This window comes from Triturus cristatus, chromosome 7, assembly GCF_964204655.1.
Source record: "Triturus cristatus chromosome 7, aTriCri1.1, whole genome shotgun sequence".
NCBI lineage: Eukaryota > Metazoa > Chordata > Amphibia > Caudata > Salamandridae > Triturus > Triturus cristatus.
The window spans coordinates 948,947,844-948,968,366 of record NC_140590.1 but is presented as its reverse complement, the minus strand read 5'-3'; the positions used below and the strand labels follow the sequence as shown (position 1 = coordinate 948,968,366).

Sequence of the window (20,523 nt, the reverse complement as noted above, 5' to 3'; positions counted from 1 at the left end):
CACAAAGGAAGCATTGCAAATAGGTCAAAACAGCTTCTTTTCAGAAAGTACCTTCAAAAGGCAATCCCCCCAGACCTGGTACCAGGGATACATTATACATTGGGCACACTGTTCCGGTTTTCACTGCAGCACACCTTTAAGTAGATGTACGAGGCACAAACAAGGACAGTGCACTCTGCTACAGATAATTAGCCAAAGTGGAAATGGCTCTTCCAAGCAGACATCTTTTACAGTGCAGGCGGGTTCACTGATTCGGTATCTTTGTGACCCCCTTTTGCCATTTGCAGGGGTCCCCTCAAAGAATGCAATGACTGTGCCCGTCCTGAAAACCTCTGTGCCCCTGCACCGATGTCTATGGCACGGGTGCAGAGGAAAATGGATTCACATCTTAGAAAGAGGCCAAAACTCATGCTAATGAGAGAACACCCCACTAGAATCGCACTAATGCTTTCATTGTGCCACAATTTCTATCACAGAAGCGTCCGTGCAAGCGTCTGCGGCCCCTTCTGTAATACAGCAGTGCCCTAGGGCCCAGGGAGTGGGCACAAATGCCCATGGTGTCCCTGGAGCAGTTTACGGAAATCGGCCCTAGTTGCTGTCACGCACTTACACCCCCTGCGCGACAGTCTTCACTCATATCAAGTAAGTGTTTTACTGGTGTCTCTTTAGAATTATTGGGCTAACATTGTGCATTTGCCAGAAAATGGTGAAGGTATGATATTTCTGCTTTTGAAATACAAGTGTTGCCATCCCGCTACATTATTAAAACATCTTCGCCGCCAACAAGAAAATATTTATTATTAGACAATCAAAGTGACATACCCTTTTAGGATCAATGGAAATCGGCTGAATCAATGTCGATGAGCTCTGTCGCCCTGCGCTGCTGCTCGCCTCCCTCAGCGAGGACCCGATGGTCAGGGAAACGCTGGTAGTTTTTCTCTTCATCCTTCAAGAAAGAAAGAAACCAGAAACAATCAGAGGACAAGATGTAAATCAGGTCAGATATAGTGTGTTACATGTTGGTTCTTTAGTGCATAAAAATGGTTTTGTCTTTCTCTCTCTTGCTTACTCTCTATACCTCTTTCACTGTCCAGTTCACTCTTTCTGTAGCTTTAAATTCGTGTCAGCTCTTTTCTCCCGAATCCTCTTTCCATCCACCTCTCTTTCAACCTGAATAGGTCAGCATATTACAGGCCCCATTACAAAGATTTATTACACATGCCCCTTTGTCTGCAGACAGATGTATAAATACAGGCTAATTAAGGTCTGCTAGTTTAGCACAGTACAATATTTCTTTTCGATTAACTTGGCCATAAGCTGCAAAAGGCTTTCATTCAATTTGAAGCAGAACATCACACATGAGTGAAATTGTCAATATCATAAACATCAAATGAAAACATTGGGTGGAAAATTAAAACTCATACTATCAATGATTGGAGGCTTCGGATGCATGGCACATTGCTGATACTTCAGAAAACATATTAGTCTTGTTTGTTGACTTAATATGATCTAGCAAGAAATTGATTTAGTTGCCGGCTAGAGTGCATGTAATGAGTAGAAAAAATACAAAGACGGGTTATAGTGAAATCCGTTTCAGGCCAAAGAATATTTTCTGTTTATTGCCATGCTGCAAATTCATTGGCTGTCTGGTAGATCGGTCTGCCTGAGAAAGCTTCCCAATGCAAAGTATAGATAGTGAAGCATCCATACACTTCAGAAGAGGCTCTATGATCTGAAGCGCAGCAGCTGGCTAGCCTGGGATGCAGCGTGAGCTGGAGCCAAGCTGCTAAACGCCCAATAGCTTCTGCCATAAGATGCAGTTGGGTGCATGGCTTTAGTTTGGGAGACTGGTTTATAACACTGAGCCTTTCCCCTTAAAATTATGACGTTGTATGTCCTAGAGAATTCTGGAGTGTTCAATAGAGATGCAGTCAATGACACACCAGCTGCTAATGGATGGCACATCAGGTGCCAGTCCATGGATCAGCATATGGTTTGGCACATTGGGTAGTCTGTACAGAAGTAGGTCTTTCAGTTTGTGGCTTCTGGCTGATTCCTAGTGGCTGGCATTTGGGCTACATAAGGCATGCCAGCTTCTGCAGGAATGTTGGGAGAGGACCATGGTGCTTCCTGTATTTTGCATAGCACACTGCTTTAGTAAAGTGAGCCGTCCATACAGGGGGCAAAACGTTTTTGTCCCGCAGGAATGCATTAGCAGACCAGATGGTGAAGAGAGCAGCATATGGAAAGCTATGGGAGACTCACATACTGACATTGCCTCAAAGTGAGGAGACCAAACTAATCGTGTTCTTTCAGGTTCTTTATGGTGTTCTTTCAGGTGTTCTTTATGGTTATCTCAACTCGCCTCCCAGCTTCAGATGTTTTCAGATGGGGCTAGATTTAGCAACAATGCGTGATTTATTACTCCAGAAACAGCCAGAGAGCTATATTATGCATGCCCCAATTCTCTGTGTTTTCAACGACTCTGAGAATCCTTTGATTCAGTCATTTCATTTTTGCCAGCTTCGGTGTGGTTTCTTCGTCTGCTGAAGTTATCTGTCCACTGCAACTGGATTCAAGATAGCCTGGCTGATAAGGGTTATGAACCCGAAACCTGTCCCAGGATGCTTGTTTCCGGTCCAGGGAAGACATGGCTTGGCAGTTCGGGCTGGACTGTTCCCATGAGGCACAGGGTCAGACTGATTTGCATATGGCCATGTCTGAACTGGGGCGGTGCAGTGAGCTAAAGAATGATGATGGATTAAACCCAGAATAGTTGACTGGGGGTGAGTGTTTGATTTGCTCGAGCGCTCCGTCCATCATCCCCTTTGGTATCGCTTTGAAGTTATCTGTCCATCACCTCACTGTTACTTTCTTTTTCCCATATTGTTTCTGGATCTAGTAAATAAGGACTTGATTTTTCTGGGTCATCTGGCAGTGGTTGCTTGGTGAACTTCATGCCATCTTGGGAATTCATAAGAATTATTGTCTGTCAACAGGGCGTCTTTGGCTCAATCAACTCATTTAAGTTACTGCAATGTCAATGTGGTGTCTAAGGGAATGATTGATCCAATATTCACCTCTACAGTTGCAACAGTGAACTGCCTTGTGCATTGAAAGCTGAATGTCAATGACTTTAGGCCAGCCACTTCCAAAGTTTAGATGACGATTCCTCTGTCCCTGGTGGTTAACCGTTCACTGGTCTGAGTTCCTCTTTGTTTGGTCCATATACACGTTACTTCTAGGCTCACGTATTTATCTCAGGGATATCATGTTGGTTCCCAATTTCCTGTGTATCAGTGGTCTGAAAATCTACCCCTTACCTTTTGATGATACAATTGCTAGCCGAGTTAACAATGCTGGTGGGGCTTCTGATCTTTTGATAGGTTCATCAAGAGACGGATTTAAATATGGGCAGCAGCAGCATTTCCATCCATAAAAATGTTTTCTATTTATGTTACAAGACATCCTAAATAAAAATTAACTCAGACATTATTTTAAAGTTTATTTTGTAAAGTGAAGTTGTACAATTACTCAATTTTTACGTAGGAAAGACGGACAAGCTCATACCCCTTACAGCCCCTTGCATCTGATTGAATACATGGAGAATTCTGTTTCATTTTCTCTCATTATTTTGACACAGTAGGTTAGACTGTCGAGAAGGCGTGAACTGATATGTTGAATTTTGGAACTTATTGTGCCTGGGTTCGAGTGGCATGTGGCTCGTTTTCCTATCAGAAGGCTAGAGTATATATGGAAGGAAGCAGAATGGTCTTATGAATCCACATTTAAGACCTGTATAACAAAGCTGAGTCTTATGTTGCACTGGATAAGATTGATGTGCTTTACACTAGTCAAAAAAGAGCATCCACTCTTGAAATGCAGGGAGGTTTATAATCTATTAAAGGCATGGTGACGGATATTACCTCACTTTTGCCCCTCCCTTTACAGATCATGTTTTAGCTTGGTTGCAGACTTTAGATAGGTGACTGATTGGTGGAAGCTGCCAAGGTGGTTTGGTGTCTGTTCTTCAGGAAACTGAAGCTTCAATAGGAAACGATGTTGCATATTGCTGCATCAGAGGGTCTTATTTAAAGTATTGCTGGCTGTACTCAAGTCCATCAGGTCCACGGAGGGATGTGCTCAATACACCCTCCAAGTGTTTGCATTTTAAAAACAAACTCCCAAAGCGCGAGTTTGCTGTTGAAAAACAAAATATGAATGGTCCTTAGTATTGGGAGCTTTTTCCCCAACGCATTGGGTGGAGGGGAGTTATTAATCCTATTTCCAGTTCGAAACTGTCAATTTTAGGTTGAGCCTATGCAGTGCGCATGCACTGTCTGTAAGACCTGCTGTAAACACTATAAGGAGTGTAATCCCGCCTGCTGCTTGCAATTGGGTCACTCCTGCGTTGCTTTTATTTCCTGGCTCCTTATTGGTTGGCACTCAAAATACATCACTTCCGGTTTTAGATGAAGGAGCAGCGGCCAACTATAGTTTCCTTACACTTGTAGGCGATATGTGTTCCTTTGGGGACTACTACTTTACTTAATTTCCTTACTGTGTGGTGTGAGTGTCTGTTCCTAATACCTTGCGCTGTTTATTTTTTCATCACGGTGCTTGCTTTACGGTCAGCTGCGTGCATAACTTGTATGTATTCAGGCGCTACGTTTTATATTTAGCAGCGCGTCAGCTTTTACTTTTTTTTGTTACTATGGCACCCACTTCACAGGCCGCCACACACATAGGTTTTATGTAGACGGGAGCCACGCTTTGTTTCACCATGTGCCAGTTTTCATGTTTCTGGGCTACATAGCCTTTCCCTGGCTGCAGCCTCCAGAGAACGTTTTATGTAGACAGGCGCCGTGCTTTGTTTCACCACGGCACCCGTTTACATGTTTATGGGCTCCATAGCCTTTTCCTGGTTAGCGTCCTGCTGCAGACAGACTCTTTGGTGCTAGCGCTAATGTGACCAATGCAGGGCCACAGCATTTCTCGGAGGGTTACACTATCCCATTGCATTTATGGCTTTATAATGTGGAAAATAAGTTATTTTCTGCACACAGCAAGTGCAGATATGTCAACCACAGGAGCATCTTCCCCACTGGGGTAGGGGCTTCATAATGAAGGCTTCCAGTCCAGCTACATGCACTCGCTGGGCCTCTTACCGCTATTATGTCTCTCCACAGTTTTAACTCTCCAGTATGACCTTCACACACTGAGGGCAGACCTGGTCAAAACCACTTGCCTTAGAAAATGCTCCTTTTAACTTGCAACGATTTAAAAATGATGCAATTTAGGACTGTGCGAAAAATATAAATAAATCAACTGAAAATTTGCAACCATAAAAATGACGTCCTGATGGTGAATAGCCTTTCAGCCGAAACCTTTCTAATTCTTGGTTGTCCAGATGTCCGCTCTCTTTGGTCAGTGTGCAGAGGTAAGTGTGGGCAGATGGTGGTTGTCACTTCTACCGACACCCACATTGGCTGACAAGCACACTCAGTCAGCAGAGAAACTCCTTAAAGACAGAAGAGGGTCCCTGAAGTAATATAGAGAAGAATCCAGGGAAGGATACTAGCAACAAGAGCAAACATAAACTTCTCCAGCTAGATCAGTACAAAGACATTTAATTTACACTATTTAGGAACCATAGATAAGGCCAGTTCGATTCATAGTTTATTTTTCACCGATAAAAATATTTTGTGCTTTACAATAAAACAAATGTCTTTTTCCAAATATATATATACATAGATTTTATGAGCTCAACATAAGTTCAGAACATACAATAGTAAAAACAAAACGAAACATTACAACATAACATATTTCAAAAAACAATCACACCCAATCATGCTCTACAAAGACATACATATCAGGACATTAGACGCAGATATACAATAATATAATGATTATTCCATATTATTATTAGAAGAATCATACAACTTTAAGATTCCTTGTGGCTTTTCAATCATTTGTGAGGCGAAATGCATAGAGACAGAATTGCGCCGAGAGAAACTCCTGACATACAAGCAGACCTACGGCTGAAGACGCACAATCAAGCAGATTCCCTTCAACACAAGCAAATGACCAAATGCTGTTGCACATTCCCTTACAGACAAATACCTAGAGATCAAATCAACGAATCAAACACTCCCTTTACAGAGATATAGCACCCCTGCAGGCAGACACCGGGACGCATTCTGCAAACACTTACATACCTACAGACACCAGCACCCATGCTCACTCTGCCTGCACTCCCACAGTGGGGAGCGGGGGTATTCTATACTTCAGCGATATACTATCTGCTGCACTCAGCCCGGCCTAGACCCTGCAACATTGTTTGCTTCTCCAAGGGGGTGACATGCACCCTTCTTGCCCAGGACGGCTGCTGCTAAAGCACATGTGGGGAAGGCAAACATCTGAGACCTGAGGTGCTCTCTGTAAAGTTTTTTTTGTGTGTAAAAGTTTCCAACTTTTTGCAGTGCTTTAGGGAATGTCTGTCTCAAAGAAATCACATTTAAATCTCTGTGCTCCTGTCTTGGTAGATGTCTAGTTCAGATCACACAAGGTCTGTTTGTAGTGATTGGAGTAGATTAGAAGCACACCCCAAGTCTTGGAGTAGTGCGGCCTCATGTACACAAAGGCAATGAAGAAGCGGAAGTCAAAAATGTTTACAGCGTGGGCGATGAGTGCCAGGCTCTGCATCAGATGCGCTTGAGATTATGACTGAAGGCACATGCTTCACCCTGTTTTAAGCTGTTCTAGGACAAAAAAAACAAGCATTTGCAATGCAATAGATCTCACATTTGTGAGAGTTTGAGCTATTGGCATTGTAAAAGACAATGTCTTTAATTTATGTATTTTGAAAACCTGTAAGCGGTGCATAAACACGCTCTTTGAACTTATAGTCGTTGCTTACGAGAAGCAAGGCTGGCGGTAACTGTACCTCTTTTACTGCTAGTCTTGCTTCTCGTAAGCAAGGACTATAAGTACAAAGAAAGGGTTTCCGCACCGCTTGCAGGTTTTCACATCATATAAATAAAAGGCATTGTCATTTATAATGCCAATAGCTAACACTCTCGCAAATGTGAGACCTATTGCATTGCAAATGCTTGTTATCGTTGGAGCCAATGCAGTGTCCTCAATCAGAAACATGGTGATTCCTCAGCTCTAAATACTGTGCGGTAACTGCAAGTTTGGTGTACACTATATTCTTCCATGATTTTGGCAGAGCACTCTGTCTGCCAAACTCTAAATATGGACCTTAATGGCTTTGCTTATGAAGTACTTAAAGATCTAATGTCAGGTTGTCCTATGCATCTTAACTCCTTACTCACTCTAGTGATGAAAAGATGATTGCAGCAAATTGAATTTCATGCATGACAATGACACTTTGGAATCTAAAGCTAAGGAAACATTGTGTTTAAGGTATGCAGGCATTTGACATTGGCAGGGAATTGGAAAATGGCACAGGACTAAAAAAAAAATAGAAAGGCCAGCCAGCAGATAGATATTTGAAATAGGGCACAGAGCACATCTACATGACAGTCATTGTTCAAGGATATCCTTTGCAGTGCTTGGCAGCAGGATGCGTTCAGCACCACCACATCAACAGTACAGTTGTCATCAACAAACCCTGAAGAGCTTGCATAGCTTTGACTGTTGAAAACAGCTGAGGCATACGCACAACTGCACAGTGTGATGTAATGGTCACTCTGACCTCAGTACATTTCTTGGTTGGACACTGACAGTGCAGGGGGGATGACCAAGTAATCCCAGAGAAGTAACAACAAGATGGCGATAGATGAAGGGGAGGTGATCTGTCTTAATGAGGTATGAGGGAAATTAAAGAGACACAGTAGCAGCAATTGGGGAGGTTTCAAGGACAAGGAACAAAGTGACCTTTAGCAGAATGTAGCAGATGGGGTCACAGAATGAGTTTGTAAAGAAGGACATGGGAGCTAGCAAATGGGATCTTGGCAGGCAAGTGGCAAGAGCGGAGTAAAAGTAGGCATGAGATGTGATAGAGACACGGAGCAGAGCGGCAAGTATCTCAGGCTCCCTCAGACATGGATAGCTCATTGCCAGATACTCAGGATTAGATGTCTGGATGACTTTAAACATAGCAGAATACATCTTAGAGGCAGATGTTTGAGCAAATGCATCCCAATTAGAGCGGGGTAATATATTCACACTTCCCTTGAATCTCGTTCAATTAAGCTGCTGAACGAAAACGTCTTGAGATGGCTTAGGGCAGATTCTGTAAGCAGTGCATTGCCCCTGAAGATATCAGGTGATGAGGCCCTGAGGCATGGAGTGGAAGTTAGTAGGTAGGAGGAAAGCCATGATTGTGCAGACTTTGTTAGAACCATGCAGTCTGTGCCTTCCTAATGCAGGACCCACAAGACAGACAAGTGTAAACCCTTCCTGGTGCATATCATTTAGACATTTTCAGGTCTCGGCTAGACAGTACATGCGCTGTCTCAAAGAGACATGTTGTGTTTAATCTGTGGGTTTGAGCCCGCCCACGCACTTCTCATTTGTTTGCTCCATTGTCTGTCTCATATTCTTTGTCACCAATTGTCCCTGGCAGGCATGGTCATGCTTCTTCTTGTGTTTAGTCCTTCCCCAGAGCATGAACCAAGTACTTGTAGCAGCCCCTGCTCCCTTTTTCATGACCATTTTAGGACCTAATTTTTCTTTCCTTTTCAGCACTTGTAGTCTCTGTTTATTTACTGTGCATGTGAGTACTAGGTGTGTGTGTGTGTGTGTGTGTGTGTTTACACCATATGTGGTCATTCAGCAATGGTGTTTAAATCAAAACTCAAGTAAATCAGGTATGGATTACCACAGGGCATGTCAGAGCTTCTAAAGTACCTGTGTGAGTGCTTAATTTGAGCCTGTGGCTTCTGGTGCTCAGCACCGGCACTTAATTGCAAACACCAGAACTTATGACAGGCTGCAACATGTTGGAGCTGTCTGTCTAATTTGGGGATGAGCACAACAACAGTTGTTTGTTAATTCAACATACATCAAACATAACAAATACCTGACACCCAAGCCATTTTTATAGCTTTGGTGGCCTTGAATTGCATGAATTGTCACACTTGTAAGAGTGTGATAGTTATAAGTTGTGTTGGTACGGTCATTGGTATCGCTGGCAGGTGAAATGGGTGGTGTAAGCTTGCGCTGCCTCCTGGTGAGGGGCCTGGCACTTAACGGTTTACAAATTAAGCACTGACTTGTGTCTTCTGCTGTAATTGCAGAGTCACATTTATCCTGTGTGAAATAATTAAACTGTTTGTGTCTCACCTTGTTGCTTCTCATTTCATAGGGTGGGACTCTATATCTTAACATTTCTCCTGTCTGGACATTTTCTTACTTTTTACCTAATCAAGTGTTTCCATGCAACAATATTGCTTAACTTGAATTCTCTTCAAAGGAGCCAGGTTTAGTCATCAAGGTCTGACTGCCAGCTCAGTGTCCATGGCAAAAGTAGTCCTTTTAATGTGGTATGCTATGTATTGCCTCATGTTCACTACGGTAAACCAACCTAACACTGTGATTCTTTCTGGGTTTTTGTGTGCAATTTTATATAGTGCCAACACCACCTGAAGGTATTGAAGCACTTTACATTAGCACCCGTTCCTTTACACAATTACACATTTTGTAGACATGGGAAGCTTACGTGATTTGCCCAGAATCAAGATGTTAAGCCAAAGCCCAAATTCGAACCCAGTTTCCCAGCTTCATAGTTGGCAGCTGTGGCCCTTATCCCACATTCTGTCCCAAGAGGACACCACATCGTCTCCCTAGTTTCGGCCTCAGATCCACATTTGTGATTACAGTCAAATCATTTAATCTCCCTGTGGCAGCCCATATTTGCTGTTGCTTGCCTGTCCACCTTCCACCTGTCGCTGCTTGCCCTGCTAAACTCTGTCACACAGATCCCTCCTCCCCCGACTCTGCTGTTCACATATTTTTTGTGTGCAGTTTTTAAAGCGCCAATACCACCCAAAGGTATTGTAGTACATTACAATACGAACATTTACTTTTTCTGAGCAGTTATATATATATGTAGCATCAACACCACTCAAAGGTACTGGGATACTTTACATTAGCACCAGTTACTTGACACAAAGACACATTCATTTTTGTAGGCACAGGAAGATTAAATGATTTGCCCAAAATCAAGGATGTTAAGCCGATGCCGAAACTCGAACCTGGTTTACCAGCTCCATAGTGGGCAGCTGTGACCTTTACGCCACATCCTCTCCCAAAAGAATGTCATGACATCTCCCTATCCTCGGCCTCAGGCCCACATTTTGTGATTACAGATAAATCACTTAATCTCCACGGTTCTAAAAAAAACAAATATTGGCAATGTCAGTAGGTTTTGCCTGCGAGAAATCTCTTGTTTTTAGGTCTCGGCTAGGCAGCGCATGCGCCATGCTCCGTCTTGAAGAGATGTGTTGTGTTCTATCTGTGGTATTATAGGCTGCAAACTTCTACCACTGGTAAACTTCAGGATTGCTCTCATTTTCTTTGATGCCATTCGTCATGGCATGCAGGCGTCGTGCCCTCTTCTTGTGTTTGGCCTTCCTATACCACACTGATCAATTACATGTCTCCTTACACTGCTCCCAGTTTGCTCAGTTATTTTGTCCTTGTTTTCAAGCCATCTCCCTTGTACACATACACACATACTACTAAAATGCAGGCACGTGTACATGAAGAAATGCATTTCTCAAAAAGTTCTTAAAACGCAAAGAGCACTTGTTTATTTTTTGCATGATCCGATGGTATTGGAGTGTCTGCTACGTCCTCCGTCTTGCCACAGCAGAAACACAAGTCGATGGTTTTGGAGCTCTTAAAGTGCTCACCAGACACATTCCACAATCACACATTCATTTTAAGGTATTTTCTTACCCCTTCATTGTTGCTTCCATTGTTGATGAGCAAGCAAAGACGAGAGATGGTGGGAGGAATCAAACATAAGGAGTTTATCAACCAGGTATAGCTTGACTCAGGCGGCACAGTAAGCATACAAAACAGCCCTTTGCTGTTGTTGCAGCTGACACCCTAAGTGTGATGGGTATGCCCAGACATGCGTCCCATGCTCACTGTGCCACTGGAATTAAGATATACCTGGTTGATGAGTCCTTATCAGGGCGAAATTGGTCCTAGGTTGCTTGTATTCTGGTTCAGGGAGAACCTGGCTTGGCAATCCGGGCTGGAATGTTCCCATTGGAGCAGGGTTGACTGATTGGCATATGTCTGGAACCAAACTGAGTTGGCATTGTAGGCAAAAAATTATGGATTGGGATGGAGCCAAGCAATTGCTGGTGGCTGAGATTAATTCAAGTATTCCATCCACTCCCTTGCTGTTGTTGCAATTGAAGCCCTAAGTGCGATTGGAATGCCCAGACGTGGTCCACGTGCTCATTGTGCCACTGGAATCAAGCTCTGATGAGCACTTATCAGGGTCTGGACTGTTCCCATTGGAGCAGGGTCAAGACTGATTTGCATATGGCTGGATCCAAAAGGTAGCATGTTGGTCGAAAAATGATGGATTGGGATGCAGCTCCGAAACAGTGGCTGCTGCCCATTGTACTTGCTGAGGTAGCGCGGGGGCCGCACAGGGAAAAATAAATAAATATGCACTTACCTTCTGCTCCCGGGCTGCACGTTGCTGTTCCTCTGCTCCTGGCACCACAGTTCCCATGAGTATAGGCTCCCAGCTCACCACGCAATCCCAGGGCTTCTCTCATGCTATTACTCCCAGGATGAAAGATGCGCTGGGATTGGGCGGAGTGGGGCAGTTTCATGCTCCAGCAGGGACTGGGAGCCTGTGCTCCGAGCCCTGCAGATATCTCCAAGGAATAGCCTGGAGCTATCCAAGTGCGCATGTTGGTTTGGCCAAACTGACATGCACACTTTCAGTGCCCACTCCTCGTCCTACCCGTGCTGGTGACCCTACGACCTGGCCCACCCCACCACAGACTCAGTGGACTCAGCAAAATCGTCTATGAAAAATAAAATGATAATAAAAGTGTTTTATTATCTTTTTATTTTCATTTTCTGCCCTTCAGCCGTGGGGTGACCCTACTGTGCTATAGTGGAGGAGCTGCCCCAGGGTCGGGGCTTTAAGTGTGATAAAAAAATTGGGGGGGCTCTCAAAGGGGTGTTGCCAATGCAATTTAGGGCGTGGCTTAAAACACGTAAGCTAAAAATCTGTGCTTCGCGTAGTGTGCCGCCCGACTTGTATTTTGCTGTTTCTGTCATTGCATCCAGATATATGATTCAAGTAACATTATACCTACAACAAGTCAGGACTATTGGCTTTGTCAATGGTAATTAGTTGCATACGATAAATAAACAGCAACTATGGCTTCTAAATATTATTGAAAAAGCTTTCACTTACAGCCCTGGTGACACCACGACATGTTGCTGCCCCTGAGTTTCCAAAAAGAGGAGGGAAATGCAAAGAGAAAATGACTCTTTAATGGATTTCCCTTCCCCTACAACCCTCACCTGGCATGACGTAATGCCGGAACTTCTCCACCAGTGAGAAGTGAGCAATGTGATGCAAGCGCACATCGATGTGCCTGCAGTCACTCCAGTCTGTATACAAAGGGCACAAAATAGAGCCCGATGGAGACCGGTTTCGAGGCCCCCTTTAAAAAACTGCAGGTGCTGAGCACCAGTGAGACCCGGCCCACTGAAGGGTCACTGGCCCGCTGAGATTAATTCAAGCATTCCTTCCATTACCTTGCTGATGGCTCCATTTCAGCTTCGTGAGCAAAAAGGTCACCTTGAGCCGGCAATTAAATATGTTTACAGAAATTCAAGTTCATTTGCTCATTAACCTCTTCAGTGCCCCGCCCTTTCCCCGCCCTGTGCCGGGCGTTGCATTAGCGGGCGGGGTTCGTGACGAGATAGTCTCGTCGTGGGCACAGCGCAACCGCGCTCCATGACGAGACTATCTCGTCATGGGCACTGAAGGGGTTAAGAAGCAGTCACAAATGAAAAACTGTCTTTCATTTGTTTTTAGTCTTTCACTTTTGGATGCATGAACCTTTAATAATTCCGCTTGCTGTGACAAGAAACAGGTCAAAATATTTGCAGCTACTCAAGCAAAGTTGTAATAGCTGTGAAACCTTCAAACTGCCATGCCTTTTCTGCCAATGGCACAGTACATTTTGAGCCATGTAGTTTCACTTCTAACGTACATATTGATTTAAAAACTCCAGAATTAAACGTACATACAAAAAGCCTTAGTTGCCAGAGTAATTCAAAAATAACTTCAAAATAAATATTTATTTATTTGCTTGAAAGCTAATGCTTAGTTAAAGTAATATTATAAAGACAACTATATTTCATAATCCATAGCAAGATGTAATCCATCAAGTAATCAAAGTTCTTTGTGTATCCTCATAAAAAGAAAAGCATGGAAGTGAATTAGAAAACACTGTGCAATTCAATAAGCAAAAATGACTGTTTACAAGTTACGGCTCCGCAGTCATATTATAGTCGTTATTGGGTTTGTGGTGAGCAGGGGAGATTGGAGTGTCTAGTTCCTTCTTTACATTGTATTGTAGCCTAGCTTTTGTGTGTGCACCAAGACTGCAGCAAGCTGTAGCAGTGTGCCATGATATGTGCAGTGTGCTGCCAGTCTCACATAAAAATTAAAAATATAATTAATTGGGTGCAAAAAGGGTAGGAAAGGATGAGGAGGGAAGCAAGCAACCCATTAGCAATAGGTACCTCCAGGCCCTCGCAAAAGAAATTGTCAAAATAATGAAGCGCGGGAAGAGATGAGGTGGAAGAGCAACAGACGAAGGGTGGGAGGTTGTTGAAGGGAGGTGGAAGAGAGGGACGAAAGCGGTGATAAAAGACCAATGAAAAATAGTTCCCAGATGTCAGCAGTGGAAGAATACAACTCATCCATTCAGAAACGATGCAAATCAGAAATGCTCAACTGATTGGTGGGACTAAAATTAGAATGGGGAGGAAAGTAATTGAATCAGGTGCATTGAAATGAGAGAGGCAAGAAAGCCATCCAGTTATGAGCTAGAGAATGACCAAAAGCCTGCTCTGCCTACTATTGTCTTGTAGACAATATCTCTTTATGAGGAGGCAGTTAGGAATCCCTGTAGACGTGACCTAAAAACCCATAACCATGTTCAAATTGCTCAAGTTGTAATAATGTCTTTGAAAGAGGTAAAGTCCAGCATGAGAGCGTATAACTTAAATTCTTCGCGAAATGTATGTCCAGGTTTTGCATTTACTCATTGAAATATCAACTCCTAAACATTTGCAAGACAACTAATAAAAGTTTGCATTGGAAAACACAATAAATTCAGACCTAGAACTCAAAGAAATCAACTGAATCGGGACATTTCAACACTTTGGAACACCACACCTTAAAATCCTTAAAATAGAAATAATAGGCGGCTGTCCAATTTTTTGAAAGAGGCAGAGGTGAGAGCAGACACTTATTACAAAGAGAAAAAACGTTGGGTGACTACACTGAATGCAGCTAGCCGAGGGGATTTAATGGTGATATTCTGTGGACACAACACGAAATAGATCCAAGAATAGTAAACTGCAGTAGGTACAATACTTCCTCCGGAGATTGTTAGTATGGAAAAGATGAGTCAAAACTTTTGTTGCGAGCTATTGTTTATATGTTCTTGTCTCTAGGTGTGTCGCCTTGGATTGACAAGATAAGATATTTGTAGAGAATACTCGTGATGAAGAGCCTCTGAGAAACAAAGACAGATTTCAACAATTACCGGAATGGAATTAGACTGAAAGTAAAATAATAATTACAATGATTTGCAAGTATAGTACAAAATGATGAGTTTTCATGTGAAATAAGGAGTGAAAAAAGTAGGTTGCATTCATGTGTATACATTGTTGCAATTGCTGGAGGTTGTGTGAACTGATTTTGGTGTGCAGAATGATCACATGACCTTTGGTCTAGTGATACTGTGACATACATTTGAACATTGTGTTTTCAACTGCGATTAACTTGAATATAGGATTTAAACCATAGAGTGCAACTAGGATTTTCCCCCACACGTTTATACTCTTTTCATCAGTGTCAGAAGAATAAACAGCTAAATCTGCCCCACTGGGATTCCAACATGCAGGCCTCTCAGTGGGGACAAGGTTCGCAGAGCTATATTACTTGTATGTGCTTAGTTTGTCTCTCTAGCTTGGCACAAGTACTAGAGAAACGTTCTTATGAAAAAACATTAACATATTCAAGGAGTATGGTTACAGCTTCTGACTTTCGGTTTCAAGTGATAATTGCCAGTTAACATCCACCAGAAGGAAATATGAGTTTTTTAGTAAAGCCTGAAACCTCGAAATCTCGCCACTAGATGGGAGCAGAGCATTATTTATAAAGAGTGCCGAAGTTATTGTTACTATAGTCTTATAACCCGCTACAGAGAGCTACATCAGTATTTAAAGGTCAAGAACCCGAGTTTTAAAGAGGTAGAGAGCCTTAAACAACCAGTATAGACTGAGGCAGAAGGACTAAAAGACTAATAGAATATTATTGCACATTACTGCAGCGTAGCCTCGCTCACATGCATCTTCAGCACCATGACATCCCCAGCACACAGTAATTACCACAACACAAAGAAGACCCAAAGACTTTTGGGGAATTATAATCACAGAAGTGCAGGTAAAAGCAGGCAATGAGGATCTCTACTTGCCTTTCAGTGCGGTGATGCGAGACCATGCACTGGAGGTGATTCACCTGTAGAAAAGGGCCTGAATGTTCCCCCTCTTCAAAATAACAAGGATAGTTATATCGCCGCAGTTGTTTTTAGTAAACATAGAAGTGACAAAGTCCAACTTGATCATTTTGGTATGGCTCTAGAACATGACACTTTGTTGGCTGTTGAAATTTCTGTTTCTGAACAACATAGGTAAAAAGACACGAAAAAAGCAAAGCCTGTTAGCACTGCTAACGCTTGTTTTTATGTAGCGAGTGCTACTTTCTATTTACCATGTATTAGTCCTCTAAACATGAGGTAGCACAATAACCCAACACAACTGTACTTTTTTTTTTTTTTTAGATAATTCAGAAGTCTATAGTTTTATCAGCATTTGAACCTGAGACTCGGAAGAGAGCAAGGCTGAGTCACACTTGGTGGGAGTTGAACCAATGACCCCCCAGAACCGCATGTGTCAGCGGCGAGTGTTCATAACTGATATTCCGTATTCCTTGTGATTCTAAGCAGTCTGGAGAATGTAGGGATACCCTGTCACATGATTTACAGTTGTGCACAGGCAGAACTTCAGTTAGGGTAAGTGAAATTTGCTTGTCATGTGGTTTGAGGTTACACGTTTTCAGGAGGGGATTTGATGCAGGGCCAGCTTTAGCACTGGTGGCGCCCAGTGCGACAATGTTTTTTTGCCCCCCCCTCCCCCAAATGACAACCTCCACCACGGATTCCCTCCCCACCACCCTTCAACAGTCTCCATAACTACTCTCTCTCAGATGCATTTAATTAACTTTATAGCCTCACTCATAAAAGTGAAGGGTGTCAGAGCACTTTACATAACACACAGATTACACAGAGACTATCAATCATAGGAAATGTTACATAAGACAGAGGACAACAAGGGGTGGATTCACATATTATCCATACAAGTAGGCAGTATAGTTGAAGAGTACTTGGTCTGGAGAAGCACAAACTCTGAATTTAAAATGTAACACAATGGATTGGGGCTCTCTTTCATAACAAGAACTGATTTGTACCCAAATGAACCCTTTTTGCAACATTAGAATAATGAAAGTCTGGGGAAAAATACGGTCTAATCCATAACTTGAAGTCTGCACACAGTTCTTTGTAGCTCGCTGTAAACTGCAACTAACAAAAGTAAGTCTCTGACAAAAGCAGTAACCCACTGACTTGTTTACATTTCATTCACTTTGTGACCTGCATGGTACATGTTCTTTGCAGCAGGCATATTAACCCTCTGCGCTACCTTACCATGAACCTAAACTTCCAGGAGTCAAAACTTCTAGTGGACAAAACTCCGATCTCGCCTGGAAGAACATTAATCACCAGAGTTTTCTTGACCTATTAATTGTTGCCTGAAATTGCTGGAGGCCTGGAACACGGCAGCAGGTGCTTTTAAGCACAATATAAACTAGCAAACAGGTGCCCCCATGTGAAGTCAGCACCCGGTGCGGTGCCACCGGTCACACTGCCCTAGAGCCGGCCCTGATTTGATGATTTATAATTTTAGGAAATTGCCATGGTCTCTCGCCATAAGGAGGCATAAAAAAGTGTATGAGAGGGTAGGATGAGAAATGATATCAGACTGCGGGTAAAGGTGACAGAGACGAATGTGTGTTGTTATCCCGCATTCTTTTTCCCCGCAGGGAATCACAACACGGTCATTACAACGACTAGGGATACTGGCCTCAAACTCGGTGAGACACCAGTGAAGGCCTCGAGGGAATTGCAGAACAACCACCTGTGTTGCTGAGCCTTTCAGAGTCTGTGGGAGCCCAGGATCAGCAGACCGGTCTGCTTTGTTGTGTTGCATGTAGATGCAGGGAAGTGACTCTTTCCCTTCAAGGGAGATTCCTTTAGGTGTCTTGGATAACCACAGGCCTTAGAAGGATCCTTTATGGAGCACAGGCACAGACGTTGAGGCGGACGAGCAGGATGATGAGACCAGGAGCAACAGGAGTCTTCCCAGTTGCAGTCTTGGTGGCCAGAGCAAAGTCCAGAGTGCCTGGATGGTCGAAGATGAAGTGGTGTCTTGATCTGAATCTTGTGCCATGACTAATCTAGGGACCCACCCACAGGTAAACCCTTAAGTACCCTAAGGGAAGGGTTTGACAGTGGGAAGGATACTCCCATGTCGGAGCGGGAGCCAACGGCTCCCTGTACTGGTTTGAACTGGAGTAGGCAAGGAGGACACCAAATGAGCCCTTCAAGCAGTCTCATTGGCGCTGGCAAGCGCCCCCACCCTGCCCCAATACACTAAACCCTGCCTGGGAGGTGGTCACACCTCCCTGTGACAGGACATATATTGTTCTGCCTTCCCCTGCTCGAGCTTGGCTCAACTGCAGGAGGGCAGAAACATGTCTCTGGTCGGCAGCATCCCTAGCTTTCTGCCTGGTTCTGGACGACTGATACCGGGAGCACTGAGGGCCTCCCTGAGAAGCTTTACAGTGCATGGAATCATACCTCCCACACCATCGGTGTCTGGGTATGATTCAAACATGTTTGATACCAAACATGACAGAGTTTGTTACAGCCAGTTTAGAGCTGATCATCGTATAGTGATGCATGGCCACTTTATATATCGTAATGCCAAATGCACTTACGAGTTCAACCCAGGAGAATGGACTCCGAAGGTTGTAGGGGTGTCCTGCTCATGCAGGGGCACCCTCACACTTGGAACCGAGCACCCTGCTTTCAGGATTGAAAGGCCTGCCTTAGGGGAGACTTGTAGGTTTTAAGTGCAGTGACCTCCGATATAAGAAAACTTATATCTGTCGTAAGTGATGCTAGCACCAGCTTACAAAGGCTGCAATGGCAGGCCTGTAGTCACAGTTTGAGTGGCCTCTCATGTGTGGCATAATACACGCTGCTGGCCATGGGAGACCCCTGGTGTACCCATGCCCTGGGTACCTTAGTACCATATACTAGGGACTTATAATAGTACACCAGTAGACAATCAAGGGTGTTCCTAAGTACTTACTGTTAGACCAAGCATTTCTTGGTGTGGTTACCCCTAACTTTTTGCCTCTACCTCCTCTTTTTTTGATGCTGTGACGGATTTCGTTTTACTGGCTTAGATGCGTTGGGCACCTTGCCTCTGCTGATCAGGGTCAACGTGCAAGTGCTCCCTCTATAAAGTGATATGGTAATTGGTTGTCCATAATTGGTATGTTTGCCTTACTAGTAAAGTCCCTAGTAAAGTGCACTATGTGTGCCAGGGCTGGTAATGCAAATGGTACGAGTGGGCCTGCAGCACTAATTGTGCCACAAGTAGCCCTAAAGAGAGAACTCAGGCCTGCCACTGCAGTGCCTGTGCGCAGTTTGTTAGACTGCCATGTTGTCCTGGCAAGTGCACCCACTTGCCAGGCCTTACCTTCCTCTTTTTATGCACATCAGACACCCCTATGGTAGGCGTAAGGTACCCCCCTGGGCAGGGTGCAGTGTATGTGAGAGGTAGGACATGTACTAAGGTGTTTACCATGTCCTGACAGTGAAATACTCTTCATTTCCTTTTTCACTGTCGCAAGGCCATCTTGTCCATAGGACAGAATGGGGGAGGCGGTTTAATATGTTTCCAGCCTATCTTCCCATAGGTTTAAGATGGAGAGGTGAAGTTTAGTGTGCCTGAATTCACAATTTAATAACACATCTTTTGGGGAAGGTGGTTTTTGAATTGTGTGTTTAGGAACCCCACTTTTAGGAGTGGCTGGGTTTTTGTCCTAACAATTCTGTGTGTCTCTGCCTGTTTGTGGATTGACTGTCTGTATTTGAATGTGAAAGGATCTGGGGAATGTCTTGACCCAGGGGAGGAGTAGGTGAGACAGCCACGGCTGACCTGCATCTGGAGTGTAGGGTTGACGAGTAGCCCCTGGAGGTGAAGAGGCCTGGGCTGCTGCCATAAAGCAATGGCTCCACCTCCTGCTGAGTGATTGAGGACCCAGATCCCCACTATCAAAGGAAGAAGGTGTCACTGGCAGGGAGGCACCCAGAACTGGTTTGGACAGGGGTCAGTGCCCCCTGAACACAAAGACTTCAAAGACATTAAGGGGTGAGAGTGAAACCCCTGGACTGTTGGACTGTTCAAGACTGAAAAGGATTGAAAACTACTTCACGGTCAAGCGGAACCTCTGCCAAGGAAGAACAGCTGAAGAGACTGAAGAGAAGGACTGACCCTTGCTGTGTGTTCTGGGGCTGGCCTGCAGTTTGCTGATTTAACCAAGGAGAGGCTAAGGGATTTTGCTGTGTGCTGTGTTCCCCGGCTTGAAAGGACTTTGCTGTGTGCTGTGTCCTGAAGTACTTTGTCCCCAAGGGCCCGAGGTGAGCTGGCTCCCTGTTGCGGAAACTCAGGAACATAAAAGTTTCCGAATGGGTCTCAGCGACACTGTGTGCTTGTGCTTTGTGCAGCCTGGCACATTCGTAAGAACTGCCTCCTGATCGTGTGCACCCGGAGTGAAAGTGAGTCTCAGCTACGCTAGGTGCATGTGCTTCATGCAGCCTGAGACCTTCGTGAGGATTGCCCTGTGATCGTGTGCACCCGGAGTCCAAGTGAGTATCAGCGATGCTTTCTGTGTGTGTGCTTTGTGCAGCCCGAGACCTTCGTGAGGATTGCCCTGTGATCGTGTGCACAGGGAGTCCAAGTGAGTCTCAGCGACGCTGTGAGCTTCGGGCAGCCTGAGACCTTCGTGAGGATTGCCCTATGATCGCGTGCACCCGGAGTTCAAGTGAGTCTCGGCGACGCTGTGTGCGTGTGCCCTGT

At 44.2% G+C, this 20,523-nt stretch overlaps 1 protein-coding gene across 6 annotated transcripts in view; it reads right to left on the bottom strand.

The window, feature by feature from the left end:
• Window positions 1–20,523, bottom strand: part of MYOT (myotilin) — a 476,183-nt gene that overhangs the window by 335,201 nt on the left and 120,459 nt on the right. For all 6 annotated transcript variants that reach the window (XM_085617966.1, XM_085617971.1, XM_085617967.1 and 3 more), the window contains one exon: window positions 823–946. In XM_085617966.1, the coding sequence (XP_085474092.1) occupies window positions 823–946 (124 nt within the window). The remainder of the gene's footprint in view (window positions 1–822; window positions 947–20,523) is intronic.